Source organism: Marmota marmota, unplaced genomic scaffold, assembly GCF_001458135.2.
Source record: "Marmota marmota marmota unplaced genomic scaffold, marMar, whole genome shotgun sequence".
In the NCBI taxonomy this organism is placed as follows: domain Eukaryota; kingdom Metazoa; phylum Chordata; class Mammalia; order Rodentia; family Sciuridae; genus Marmota; species Marmota marmota.
The window spans coordinates 2,976,939-2,991,519 of NW_026000140.1; the positions used below are offsets into that span (position 1 = coordinate 2,976,939).

The following is a 14,581-nucleotide window of genomic DNA, read 5'->3' on the forward strand; positions in this document are numbered from 1 at the left end:
TTTTTATTTCCCTACTGAACACGTATCTGCAATTTATGAAACATGAAGTTTAAATAAAATAATTCTAGACTTATATGGTAATAGTATGAACCAGACTAACAACATTCTCACACGGAATAAGGTCTGACCGTGTCCTGCTTTTATGCTCTGCCTCTCTTTTGCTCTCTCCTCTAATCTACTCATCTGTAAAAATAATTCCAGCAGATAAGATTTCTTTGTTAAGATTTCAACTTTCATTTCATTTACAAACCTAACCCTACCTCAAGAATGTCTTCTAGAACATATGCTTCCATTTCAGCCGCTGTCTCCACCATGTTTTATCAAACTGCCATGTTTCTTACTGCACTATGATTAGATCATTGCCAGCAGGAACACTCCTCTGTGTCAGCAAGGGAACAGGAAATGGAATGTTCTATTACATGCCTAAAGCAGCTTAGCTGTTCACTAGCCAGGCATCTACCAAAAGAGCAGGGGGTGACTCACTGTGTATTTTTTAAAGACACAGAAGCTCTATTCCAAAGCAAACTTATGTCAAGTAATTTCAAAAGACAAAATAGATGAAGTCTCTTATTTTACCAATTTAAACTTCAAAATACTAAGATTTCCAATAAGAATTATATGTGTGCGTGTGTATATGTTTTTTTTTCTTTTTCTTTTTCTTTTTTTTTTTAAGTCATTTAACACGTCTGGCTTCCTGGTTGAACAAAAGAGGTTGAAGTGGGTTACACAGCGATTTATCTTTGGTGAAACCTTGTAGTGAGATTAATGGCTGTATTAAAGATGCAAAGAAGTAGGGAAGATAATGTTAAGTTAGGAATCTGCAACATTAGCAAGTGGATTATATAATACTTGAGAGGGTAAGAAATAATTATCTTAGATTTTTTTTCTTTTAGTGGTAAATTGGCTTTCAATACACAAGTTTGTAAATACCTATGAGAATGAGATTAACATTCAACTGATTTTTGTTTACTAAATCAAGAAATTATACACCATGGGTACATTTACTTTCTGGTAGTACCTTTAACTTCATTTACTAACCAAATAAATGATCTGTTTTTCCCTCAGTAGACTTTTATAAGTAGCATAAGAAATTTGGCATATGTACTCTATCAACAAGATAGGTACAATCAACAAGAGAGGCACGATTTCTTCTAAAAAGGTTTATGAGGGACTGGGGTTGTGGCTCCGTGGTAAAGCGCTTGCCTAGCATGTGTGAGGCACTAGGTTCGATTCTCAGCACCACATATAAATAAATAAAATAAAGGTCCATTGACAACTAAAAATATATTTTTTAAAAAGTTTATATGAGATGAAATTGGATAAATTATCTACTACTTAAGTTTTTGGTATTTAGGAAGAATTAGTAGTATGCTAGGCAACGTGTAGGTATTTTTTTAATACCTACACTTTTTTAATACATGTTATCAACCCTAACAACCCATCTATGTATAATGATTTAAAATAATAAATGTATTATTGTGCCTTTTTAAATGCTTTGTGAATACCAACTGACTTAATTCTCACATTAATCATAAAAGGTGCTATTATAATCACCATTTACACATGTGGAAACTAGGGCACAGACAGGCTAAGCAACTTGACCAATTATTCCCAGCTAAACTAATTCAGGTGAGAAGCTAAGACTTGAATGTAGGCAGTTGGCTCCAATTTCTATCTTCACAATCACCAACTATATTGTCTTCAGGTGGAATTATTCTCATTTTATATATAAGGAAACCAAGACTTAGACAGGGTACACAGTTATATAGGAGAGTCAAACTCAGATTCAAATCCAGAATAGTGACTCAAAAGGATAAGTGGAATTAATAGTAAAGATATAACTGTTTTCCTTCAGACCATACTTATTGTTTTCATTTATGTATATGTATGCTTGGTACTTGGTGGCTTCTCAAACAAAGTAATTTCTATTGTTGCAACTTGGCTTAAAAAGGAACCAGTGAACTGCCTTTTATTATTTCCTACCCTCCAGGTCAATTATTTCTATGCTTCAAAGAGATTTAGGAAGCATTAACTTCCATCTTTTGACTAAGTAATCAATAGCTTCCATCTTTTGACTAAGTAAACAGTCGCTCTTAAGTAACCCGGTAAGCAACCCGACTCAGGATTAAGAATCTCATAATACAGCACTCATTTTCCCCATAAGCCAAGAACAGACTTCCTAAAGTCTTTGAAAAGAAATGAGGACCCCTAAGACTCAAGTCAACCAAACCATTTACTTTGCCCCTTCTTTCTGTTCTGATTATGGAGTACTGCTCTTGTAAAAGTTTTCTGTTAAATTTTTATTTATTTTTGTTTGGTTGGTAGTACTGGGGATTGAGCACACACTCTTCAACTGAGTTTACATCCCCAATTCCAAGATTTTATTAATACGTGATTATGGTTTTCCTGTTTTATAATGGGTATCAACTGTCCCCCATATAGACTAGAAGATTGATGAAAGCAGAAACACTTCATTTGCCAATCTGCCAATGCATACCCAGGATCAAAAGTTTTACAGAGCAGGCACTCATGTATCTGTTGATTGAATAAACAAATGCAACAATAAAGGAATTATCAAATATCCAATAATGAATTCTAATCCCTTTTAAATTACCACCACCACCACCAGTAATGATTAGGGTGATAATGATAAATGTAAAAGGAAATAAAGCCCAGGGCCTTGTGTATGCTAAGCACACAGGCTACCTACCACTGAGCATACCCTAACTCTTACTAAAAATAATTTTTGATAATGAAAACATTTATTCTTTGACTATATTTTGTGCTTTCTAAAAGCACAATTATGGAGCTGAGGCTGTAGCTTAGTGGCGGAGCACTTGCCTAGGATGTGGGAGGCACTGGGTTTGAGCCATAGCACCACATTTAAAAAAAAAAAAAAAAAAGTTATTCTCTCAATCTATAACTACAAAAAATTTTTTTGAAAATGTTATTAAAAAATAAAAGCACTATTATTAATATCATGGCCTGTTTTGTTAATAATGATGACCTGTGCCACAGCACAAGGCAAAAGGAGATTCATATCCCTGTGTCTTAACATCCATCATCATAAAAGTGAGGCAACTTCAGTTCAACCTCACTTGACAGACAAAACAAAAATTGTCTTCCCATTTGTCTAAAATGGATATCAATGGCAAAACACCTTTCAGGTTTTGCCAGTGGCAAAGACATTAAAGTATAAATAATAGTTATTGCTAAGTACAAAATACAAACAATATAAAAACAAATATGTGAATCACCACATAAAAATAATGTAAACTCACAAAAGAAAATATTGACTAAAATAAGATTCAAATGTCCACAGTGAAGTCTCACATTAAAAAGGAGGAAAAGGATAGAAGTTTAATAAATGTCTAAGACCAGGGCTACTCTCACTAAATAGAGAAAAAGAAACCAAAATTAAAAACATGTAGAAATGTGCTGACAGGCACCTATTTTGTATGACTTAACACCTTGTTGGTGTTTGTTGCTCTACATAAAAACTTTCTCTTTTTTTTGGTGCCAGAGATTGAACCCAGGGGCACTTAATCACTGAGCCACATCCCCAGCTCCTTTTTATATTTTATTTAAGGATCTCACTAAGTTATTGAGGCTGACTTTGAACTTGCAATCCTCCTGCCTCAGCCTCTGGAGCCCCTGGGATTATAGGCATACACCACCAAATAGAAAACTTTTTAGAATCAACAATTCCTTGTAAAGAAGTTCTGTTTCCACCCATCAAATATACATTTCTTTCTATTTAAGAAATGCCTGGACTCCAAAATCCACTTCTTTTCCTACTAGAGATTAACGTAGGAGTGCTTTACCATTGAGCTGAATCTGCCCACTGGTTTTTTTGTTGTTGTTGTTGTTTTTTTAATACTGAGACAGGGTCTCCTACCTAAATTGCCCAGGCTGGCCTCAAACTTAAGTAATTGGGATTACAGATACCTACTACCTCTGGCTCAAAATCCACACTTTCAAACAGAATAGATAGATAACTGGTAATAAGACAAAATGACTTCATTCACCCAGAACAAAAACAAGCTACTAGAGAGTAGTAAACTACTAAAAAGTTGTAAACTAGTAGAGAGAGGCTCATTTCTCATACCACCAAAAAAAGTAAATAAATAAATAGAGACAGGAAAAAATAAGAACCAAGTATTTCTTAAAAGTATATAAATTTTGGGCTGGGGTTGTGGCCCAGAGGTAGAGCGCTCACCTAGAATGTGTGAGGAACTGGGTTTGACCCTCAGTACCACATAAAAATAAAATAAAGGTACTGGATACACCTACAACTAAAAAATAAAATCATCATCATCATCATCATCATCATCCAATCAATAAATGGGCCAAGGATGTAAGCAGACACCTCTCAGAAGATGACATACAATCAATCAACAAATGTATGAAAAACTGCTCATCATCTCTAGCAATTAGAGAAATGCAAATCAAAACTACTCTAAGATTTCATCTCACTCCACTCAGAATGGCAGCTATTACTATTATGAATACAAACAAAGATGTAGGGAAAAAGGTACACTCATACATTGCTGGTGAGACTGCAAATTGGTGCAAGCAATATGGAAAGCAGTTTGGAGATTCCTTAGAAAAGTGGGAATGAACCACCATTTGACCCAGCTATCCCTCCTCGGTCTATACCTCAAGGACTTAAAAACAGCATACTACAGGGACACAGCCACATCATTGTTTACAGCAGCACAATTCACAACAGCTAAACTGTGGAGCCAACCTAGATGCCCTTCAGTAGATGAATGAATTTAAAAAAATGTGGCATTTATACACAATGCAATATTACTCACCAGTAAGAGAATAAAATCATGGCATTTGCAGGTAAATGGAATTGGAGAAGATAATGATAAATGAAGCTAGCCAATCCCAAAAAAACAAATGATCTCTGATATAAAGAGTCTGATTCACAATGGGGTAAGGAGGGGGAACAAGGGAGAAATAGATGATCTCTAGATAGGGCAAAGGGGTGGGAGGGAAAAGGAGGGGGCATGAGGTTAGAAATGATGGTGGAATGAGACGATTATCCAAAGTCCATGTAAGAAGACACAAATTGGTATGAATATACTTTGTGTACAACCAGAAATATGAACAATTGTGCTCTATATGTGTAATATGAATTGTAATGCATTCTGCTGTCATATGTAAATATAAATAAATAAAAATAAAAAGTAAAATGTATAAATTTTGTCATCATAACTTTGATTTTTCTCTTTCCTACACTGTAAGACTGATCAGAAATATGAAACTGAAGGTATGCAACAGCCTAGACCAAGCAAAAATGAAAGAATTAAACAGAATTTAAATTAAAAAGCTAATAAAATTTGCTAAGACTTTTGAATGTCCATATATTTAATTAAAACAACAATGTATCCCCATGATATTAACTTTTATCTCTCCTAAACCAGTTATGCTATAAATGATGAAAGGTTCCAGACATATATAGAGAGCAGTAGAGTAATATTGTTTATATTACCACTATAGTTTTTTTAATTAACTATAGTTTTACCTATAAAATTAAATACATATACAAAGAAAACATTCACAGTATAAAAGAAAAATACATACAGGGAAAAATAAACCTCTCACCAAACCCTGAGACACAACTAACTAATGTAATAACGTACAAATTTCAAGCACTTCTTAGTGAAGATCAAGTTTTCACAGGTTAACATCCATGGAATTCTACCTATCACAAATCAAGAATATTCAATAACAAAAAAAAATTGCATCTGTACTGCACATGTACAAATTATTTTAGGGGGAGGGCGGGGTCTCAACTAAATTGTGTAGGCCTCTCTAAATTGCTGAGGCTGACCTTGAACTTGTGATTTTCCTACTCCAGACACACAAATTGTAGGAATTATAGGTATGTGCTACCTTGTAAAGCACTCAGTAAATATTTGTACAAATGAATGATCTGGCCTTGAAAAAATTCATTTCAGCAATATTTTAAAATACTTAAAATTATACTAATTCCTTATTTGTACAATATACTACTAACGGATGATGGCTACTTTTTTAAAAAATAAGTCGCAATTTTATATATCCTCAATTTAAGGCTTGTTACTTAAGCCTTTTAAATACTGTCCACATTATCTAGAGGTATGTTTGTCATTATTCTGGAGATTCTGGTGACAATTAATTATTCTTATTTTTAAGTATCTATATAAACTTGATCATGAATTTTGACAAAGTTTACCATTAAAATCTTCAAGGTTTTGTTCCTCTTCTTTGATCAATTATAGTCTGTCCATTTTTCCCATAATCTAATAAATAAAACTTAAAATGCAAAGTTATACTACATACAGAATGAAATATAAGCCCAGTTTTGTCCAAATATGAATAAGATACTGACCAAAGTAAGAAATAAAGCAGTTAGTCCCTTTTTTCACATCTCTAATAACAATTTTCTCTGTTGGACATTTGCACTGGTTACCTATGAGGGATCACACCATAAATTCAATGCTTTTCCACTATTTCACAACAGGTTCAATGTATATAAAACTGATAAAATATTCACCCCAAAATTTATCCATAAGGTACATTTTTTCCAAGTTTGACTTGTTTTTTAACAATATTTATACATAACATACGGCCTCTAATAGTGATAAGGAAGACTGCTACCATCAATTTTTTTTAATAAAATATAACAAAAGAGGTAATATCCTTCTCCCTTCCACCCCTCTCCAGCCTACTTCACCAGATCTACTTAGGGGGTGATGGGATGAAGGTAAGAGAGTAAAGGATACATAATCAAGTGCAAAACACTGTGGAAAGTACAGAGAATGAATGAGATAAAGTGAAAAGTGTGGAATGGTTAGGGGATCTAAAGACTTCCCAGAAAAATAGGATCCTGGGTTGCTCAGGGAGGGAAAAAAAAAAGACAATGAAACTGTCACAGACTTTAAAAAACAAAGGAAAAAACCTAAACCCAAGAGGGAGTGACATTTCTACCCTTCACCCTGGCACTGTGGTACTGAACAGTCAATTGTTCCTCATACCATCTCCATATAGGAAACAAAAGAGATTTAAAGAAAAAGAAGCCACATTCTCTAACTCTAAATCAGTTAACAAAACATCCCTACTATCCCCCTCAAAAAAACTTCAGGAAGAAGCCATTTCTGCTAAGTCCTTAACACCTCTTCACAGAACCCCACTCCTGGGTGCTCTCTGTTGGTTCAATGTCCTCTGATCTGTCGTACTCCCGAGATGTATTTATATAAACAAAAAGTTTGAAGTGTGTTTCTGCTGGATCTAAGGGTATGGGACAAGTGGTATCCAGGCAGGATCAGGATGGGAGCCCCAGCCCACTCCTCATAGGTATGAGGCCCCAGGATGGCATGCACACACCAATAAGGGCCCTCCTCTTAGTACTCTGTGTCTGAGGAGCTCAGAGATTCTTCAGATTCCAAGTCTATGGCTCCAATCCCAGGTGCTGGTGATGGTGTCTCTGACTCAGGTGATATATAAGGAACCAGAGCTTGTGGCTATCAAACAGGACAGTGTGTTGTAAGCTATCTTCATCTCACTCTTGCTTGTTCTTCTTAATCAGATCCTTTAACCCTTGTCAGCTCAGTGGAAGCTTCAGATGCGGGTGTGCCCATATCTTCATGATGTAGGCCCCTGGTTGCCAGCAATGGCAAGTGAGGGTAGAGCTCAAGACAATTTATCACACCTCCCTTTTCCCCTTCTGTGAACTGAATGATCTGGCAGAATGATTTCTTGCAGAGGAAGATGTGCCCACTCACCACAAACTCACTCTTGGGGCTATAGAAACTGACACCTTTCACCACAGCATTATGTCTGTGGCCCTTATATCTCTTCACACACTGGGCTCCATCACTCTGAGAGGAGTTGGAAAAGAAAAACATCTTCATCATTATAAAGAGTTCCTGGACAAAAGTTCTGTGCCATGGTGGCTATACACAGACAGGTGATGTTTGCTTTGGACTGTTTACCAGTGAGTAAATTCTAATGAGGACAGAATTTCTTGAGTATTCCAATGTTCTCATTCTCATCAATTTTCCTCTGGTCATGAATCCTTAAAACTGGTCTTGTCCACCTACTGCAAACCAGCAGGTACTGGCATGATTTATGGAGTTTGTATACTGCTCCACTTTCTTCTCTTTCTCTTTTGTCACCACCAGCTTCAAAGCTGGCCAGTCTTTGTCTCAGGTCAATGGTGAAAATAATTGCATCTTCAAATGCAGATGGAAACATATAGGGTACACACAGGGAGAATCTGGTTCCAGGGCCAACTTGTAGGATGCTCCCTTGTGCTGGGCCATACACTTTGTATGCCTGTAGCACTGGGCAGACAGTTCTGCTACTAGAACCTGCCCATCCCCAGCACAAATGGCTAAGGTGGAATCAACACTGTTGGGAAGGAATTTGGCCTAAAAGATATTACCTTTGTGGCCACTCTTGAGTATTGGCTACTGCCATACCTAATCCCAAACCACCATCTTCAGGTCATCATCACTGCCACTGGCCAGTCAGGTGCCATGCTGGTACTGACACAACCAGTAGGGCCCTCAAGTCCATTCTTTAGGTGGAAATTCTGAACAGACTCCTTCTTACCCCACAGGCCTCACATACAAAGTGGGCACTTGAAACCAGCTCCTACTCTGGAAGGCTGGAGTAGGGCTGTTGTCTCCTGTTCTTCATGGACCCCATGGTCATGGTTAGCTTGCTTGTGCTAAACACAGTGCCATGATTGCTTTTATTCTTTTTCTTCTTCCTCTGAGCAGTTACGGACTCAGTTATCATCACTGATACAGTGATGGTCAGTGTCCACATGCTATCCGTTTCTTTACCTGCGCTCTCTATGCCTTGACTTTCTCTACTGGTGAAATTGGGGCCACCATCACACCTAGTCAAGCCCAAACTCTAGTCTAAGGCCTCTACTTTAAAGCCTGAGAATGCCTCCCTTTCCTCCTTAACTCCAAATATCTCCTCTGGCTTGTTAGATGGGCTTCCATTAGCTAAGTATGTTTTCCCATCTATGTTGCTCCCTTTGCTGGACATCACTAAAGTAAGGTCAGGCTGAGCTCCTTCCTAAGAAAATAGGTCTATAGATTCAATGAAGGACAGGTAGCTCAAGGGCGTGGTGTTTAGCTGGGGCAGTTATAAGCACAGGCGCTGACGAAGCTTAGCAGCCCACTACCACTGGAGTGATCCTTCTGACAGTGGCTGCTCCAACTATTCCAGGCCCAACCACTGCTGCCACCAATGCCACCCTAATCTTACATGGTATACTGTACATTTTCAAATAAAGATAAAAACTAGTACATGCATAATTTACTTCAAAATTTTTTTGTTTTGTTTTTAAATAGGCTAAATCTACAGATGGTATAGAACTTTCAATCTGGTTAGCAACATATTAACTGTCCTCTGCTCCAAAGCTATAGGTAATAGTTATCTACTAACAGATATGCACACGACACAAAAATCTCTCTCTCTCTCACACACACACACACACAAAAAAAAAAAAAAAAAAAAAAAATCAGGGAATAGCAATTATAAGAAAAATTTGAAACCCAAGCCAAAGACACAGAGAATAATTCAGTTGTAAAAACTACCCAAGTTTTGATGCATCCCACTGTTCTGTCTTTCCTCCTCTCGTCCTTAGTGGTCTGAGGTCCCTGATATCAAATTCCAATTAGTATGGTCTCGAGATATCTGTTACTACTTTATTTCTAGCCTAATTTATTCCTAACAAATCTTGAATGGTTTGCAAGGAATTATTTCAATTACCAAACACTACCCTTTCAAACTCAATTCCATCTATTAAGAAATGTATTAAACTGCCTCTATTCATCATGGGCTAGGCTAGAAATTACAAATTGGGACACCATTCCCTTTTCCATTAACCTGATCCTGACCACTCACAATCATTAGGCGTTGTCACATAAAGAGAATCTCAGAACATGACTGTAACATTCAAAAGTTCCCCAGGTGGATATATACACAGGATTCTATCACAATCCTCAGGCATATTTATATAAATAAATACTGATCTCATCCGGGCACCTATAAATTTAGCAGGTCAGAGGGCTGAGGCAGGAGGATTGCATGTTCAAAGCCAGCCTCAGCAACTTGGCAAAAGCCTCCTCAAAACAAAAATATAAAAAGGGCTAGGCTCTGTGATTAAGCACATCTGAGCTAAATCCCGCAGTACAAAAAGAAAAAAGAAAGAAAGAAAAGAGAGGCTGGGGTTGTGGCTCAGTGGTAGAGCACTTGCCTTGCATGAGTGGGGCATTGGGTTCGATCCTCAGCACCACATAAATAAATAAAATAAAGGTATTGTGTCCTATAACTAAAAAAAAAAAAAAGAAAAAAGAAAAGAAATGAAATGAAATACTGATCTCAGCTGGGGCAAGATGGCTGCATCTGAATTCCCAACTGTTCAGGAGGCTGAGGTAGGAGGACTACTTGAGCCCAGGAGTTCCAGACCAGCTTAGGTAACATAGCAAGACTTCATTTCAAAACTAAAATAAAGTACATTGATCTCATTTGATGTAACTCTGTACTACCTCTTAGATCATCATGTGGATATCTCAGATCACACTATCTTAGAACTAATGTTACAATTACTTTCAACTTCCCTCATAAATTTCAGATACCTAATTATTATGAAATCTCCCACAAAAAGTAATGCCATATAAGAAAACAGCAATTTTTATTTCCATCTCATTTCTTCCAAGCTTTCAGAAGACAAATATTGATTCCCAATAGCTGTGGTTATCCCTGACCACATGACTTCTACTTTAAGGACAAACCAGGTTTCTAATCCTGGTCTTTAATACTTGAGACAAAAAGTCATCTCATCTGAGGCACTAGAAAGAAGGAAGACTCAGGATTTTCTCATATTTCCATATTTTTCACAATAGTGTTTATGTGGTATGTCAGAGAGTAAAGGGGTGAGAGAGAGAGAGAGAGAGAGAGAGAGAGAGAGAGAGAGAGAGAGAGAGACAGGAAAAAAGGAGTTTCTTCAGACAGGAATCAACATTCAAAATTCAGAGCCGGTTAAGAAAGAATCATGTACCCTACATAAAAAGGCATATTTGTATTCTAATATAACTTGCTTATTTCCTAGAATTAACCTCTATATTTCCTATTTCCTAGAATTAACCTCTATATTTTTTCTATTTCTATCTCAGTTTATAAAAACAATCAAGCCCTAGAATGTATTTGTTCTCCAAGAGTAGTTCTGATAGGTAGACAGGTAAATGCATCATATCTGCCATATCTTTAATATTATAAATGTGGTGCAAAGAACTTGGAGTTTTTAAATAATTACAAGGCTACAAAGCCACAAAATGAATAAAAGATCTTTTGCATTATCTTCCTACATCAAAATGGCGAAAACATTGTTACATTGCTATCTACTGTCAGTTGAAGAAATGAGCACTGACTGGCCTCTCCTTTGTTTTCCTCCATCTCCTAATTTTATAGATATTATTTTTATATTTTAAAGGTTTTTAAGACATGCTACTTCATTAATTAAGTCCATTTTATCATTTTTTTAGATTGATTCTAAAAACTAAAGATCAATTAAGTACATTTGTAATAAGGTAAATGCTGTCACTAAAGTCAAATATAATTTTGTCATTTATACATTACTGATTGAAGAACTTCATATATTTTAGACTAATAAAATTAGTCTAGAATTTTCTAGCTTTCTTCAGTTATTTTTGAAAGCCCAAGACTGCTACTGTAGGGCACTATTTTCTACCACTCCCCACCACCATACCATATCCTCTATCTTAAAATTATCTTTTTCATTTTAATATAGTATCTCAAATACTTTCATATACAGTGAAGTGCATAGATTTTTCAAGTAGAAAAAGATGTGCTTGTCCTCATATAACAGTGTAGTTGGGCATAAGAGCTATGAGTCCTAATCTATTTTCTCTTGAACAAAGAAATCACTACTGTTTTACTATCATCAAGCATTCAATATGGCTGCTAAGAATTCAAATTACTTAACCTTCTATATTTTATTCTCTCTGGGAGTAATTTAGGAATTTTCTTTTCATCCTTATGATTCTGAAACATTACCAGATGTATCTAGAGGTGGATCTTTTCTCATTCATCTTGCTTGGTACTAGGTAGACCTTTCAATCTAAAAACTCATTATTTTTTCTCCAACTTAGGAAATTTTCATTTTTTGTTTTTTGCTTTTTTAAAAATTCTTTTCCTTATTTCCTAGTCTCTACTTTTAAAGCTCTATATTTATGGATATGGAAACTATGTGATATGCTTTCCAAAACTCTTAAATTTTGTCTCAAATTTTTCCATATTTTTTGTTTCATATACGCACATAGTTTCTCCTCTTAATTCCAAATCACAATTTTGATTCACGCTAAATTGGTATTTAGCCCAACCATTAATTTTTTTCTTTATAATATTCAAACCTTTTCTGGTTCTTTGACCCCTCTTCAGTGCAGCTATAATTAATCATTATGTGCTTTTAAATCTTAAATTGTTTTAAATCTTGATTGTTTTTCCTTGAAGTTTTCTTCTGAATGATATCTGAGGTAAGCTGTTCTTTTATTCATCTTATCCTCTTCCATCCTCTTGATCCTCATGTGTTTGATTATCCCTGTTTACATTGGTGAATAAAAGATTTGCTTTAGAGAGTACAGTGATTGTGTGGACTTTCTCTAAGATTGTCCAGTTTTGTTTTTCCAAGTAGTCTCTCCCTTAAATGGGAAAGCACTGTTTAAGCAAGTAGAACACATGGATAGGAAATCAGCTAGCAGGAAACAGACAAAACTGCTTTTCCCTGTTATAGTAGTAGTATGTCTACTTCTCTTTCAGGTTGCAATAATCAGTGGAAATGCAGGACAAATTTTTTAAGAGAGCAGTTCTTAAACTTGAGGCCTAAAGGCAGACAAGCTGCCTTGGGCTGTGTAGGCTGGAGAAAGGTCAGAAAGGAGGCTGATCCAGCACTTTGGAAAGTAATTCTTCAAAAAATTGTTGATTATTACCCAACTGTACAGTACTGTTCTTTGTATTTGTTGATTTCAAGTTTGGAGCCATTCCGAGGTTTGCCTGGGAAAACCTGAGCTTACCTTGGGGTATCTTGGATTCCAGTTTCCTCTGGATTTGTTGTCGATCCAATTCCATGAACTTTCTATCTTCTTCAAAATTTCTGGTCCTCTGATGGTACCTGTAGTGGACTATGAACTGTAATTTTACTGTTCAACATGTTTTCTCCCTATTCCCTTTTCCAAATAACATAATCCCTCTTTTCTATGGGGAACATGTTTCATATGGTTTGTGTAAATGGTAGCCTCATGACCCATGTCTGCCTAGAAATCCTAACCCCTTCTCCTTTGACAGACATCTTTACTAAAAATAAAGCTAATACAGAAGAAAAACAGAGAACAAAAACATTGAGAGAAACAGTACCAATGGCATTATTCAAGCCTGTATCCATTCGTACACCTAAGTTAGATCCTCTCACTTCCCTCCTCCGAAACATGTGAACACACATTAAGATTATATTATAAAGTAATGAAGTCCTTCTGCTCCTCTTTAGGGTAGTGGAATTAATATAATAGTATCTGTTCCTCCTCTTCAGAATTATGGTTTAATTTAATTTTTAAACAATATCAGTGGGACATTGTGAGGAAAGCAGTTGAAGGAACATGCTCAACCCACCTATTTAAAACAAAAGTCCAATAAATACCTATAATATAAATCTGAAGGCATCAAGTTATAGCTTTGTAGTTTGTTAAATATATAACAAAGAAACAGCTATACATTTAAGTAAGTAGATCTTATCTTCCCATATCCACCATCTTCAAATGTCTAGGAAGAAAAAAGAAACAGATATAAAAACCAACTCTCTCTTGACTTAGTTTTTTCCTAAGTCAAGATTCCAATAGTTTCAGAAAGAAAAGAAAGGATAAATGGTAGTGACTTATAATTTTTTAACCAATTAATAACAAAACAAAATTTTGTTACTGAAAGAGTATATAGAAACAAACCCTGAAAAGAAAAATTCTGTAGCTGTTGGTGTTATCATTTGAGAGACAGGAGAAAGACTGTTTACTGTTTAATTTTAGAGGGATAAAAAGGAGGAAAGGGCAATTAACTCATTAATTGACAAAAAATGAAATCCAGTACTCCTGACCTAGAATTCATACATGCTTCACAAACCTATGCCTCAAGAACTCTATAACCTCCTGGAATAATTTGCATAATGCAGAATGATGTAAGTATGTTTTGAGGAGTCTCCAACTAAAGTCCATAACCTAAAAATAGTAAAGAAAGCTATTTCTGACTGAAAGGACAACTTCATTCCAGAATTTTATTTAAGAATTAAATTCAGAGAAATATCAAAATAAGTTAAAGAGTACCTGTAATAAGTAAAACAGTATACCGTGCTAGCTATATAAACTACTTTTAATGGCTGTGGAGTATTCCCGTATTATGACCTATTTTCCAATTTATTTAAATTTTGATTGCATCTGATCTTTTGCAATTACAAACAATGCTGTAATTGACTATCTTTGTGAGATATATATATATTCATCTC

General features: G+C 35.7%; 1 protein-coding gene, 1 long non-coding RNA gene and 1 pseudogene across 2 annotated transcripts in view; all 3 read right to left on the bottom strand.

Annotated features, from left to right (window-relative positions):
• Ankrd17 (ankyrin repeat domain 17) overlaps positions 1-2,786 on the bottom strand; it is a 117,299-nt gene extending 114,513 nt beyond the window's left edge. The window contains exon 1 of the mRNA XM_048785747.1: positions 261-2,786. Within this exon, the coding sequence (XP_048641704.1) occupies positions 261-314 (54 nt within the window). The 5' untranslated portion in view covers positions 315-2,786. The remainder of the gene's footprint in view (positions 1-260) is intronic.
• A 3,265-nt stretch (positions 2,787-6,051) lies between these two features.
• Positions 6,052-9,927, bottom strand: LOC107158766 (annotated as a pseudogene).
• Positions 9,928-12,372: 2,445 nt separating this feature from the next.
• On the bottom strand, positions 12,373-14,575 carry LOC125611309. Its single transcript, XR_007341459.1, has 2 exons — positions 13,110-14,575; positions 12,373-12,637 (listed from the first exon to the last, which is right to left on the bottom strand). It is a non-coding gene; the product is annotated as an uncharacterized LOC125611309 (long non-coding RNA).
• Positions 14,576-14,581: the final 6 nt, after the last annotated feature.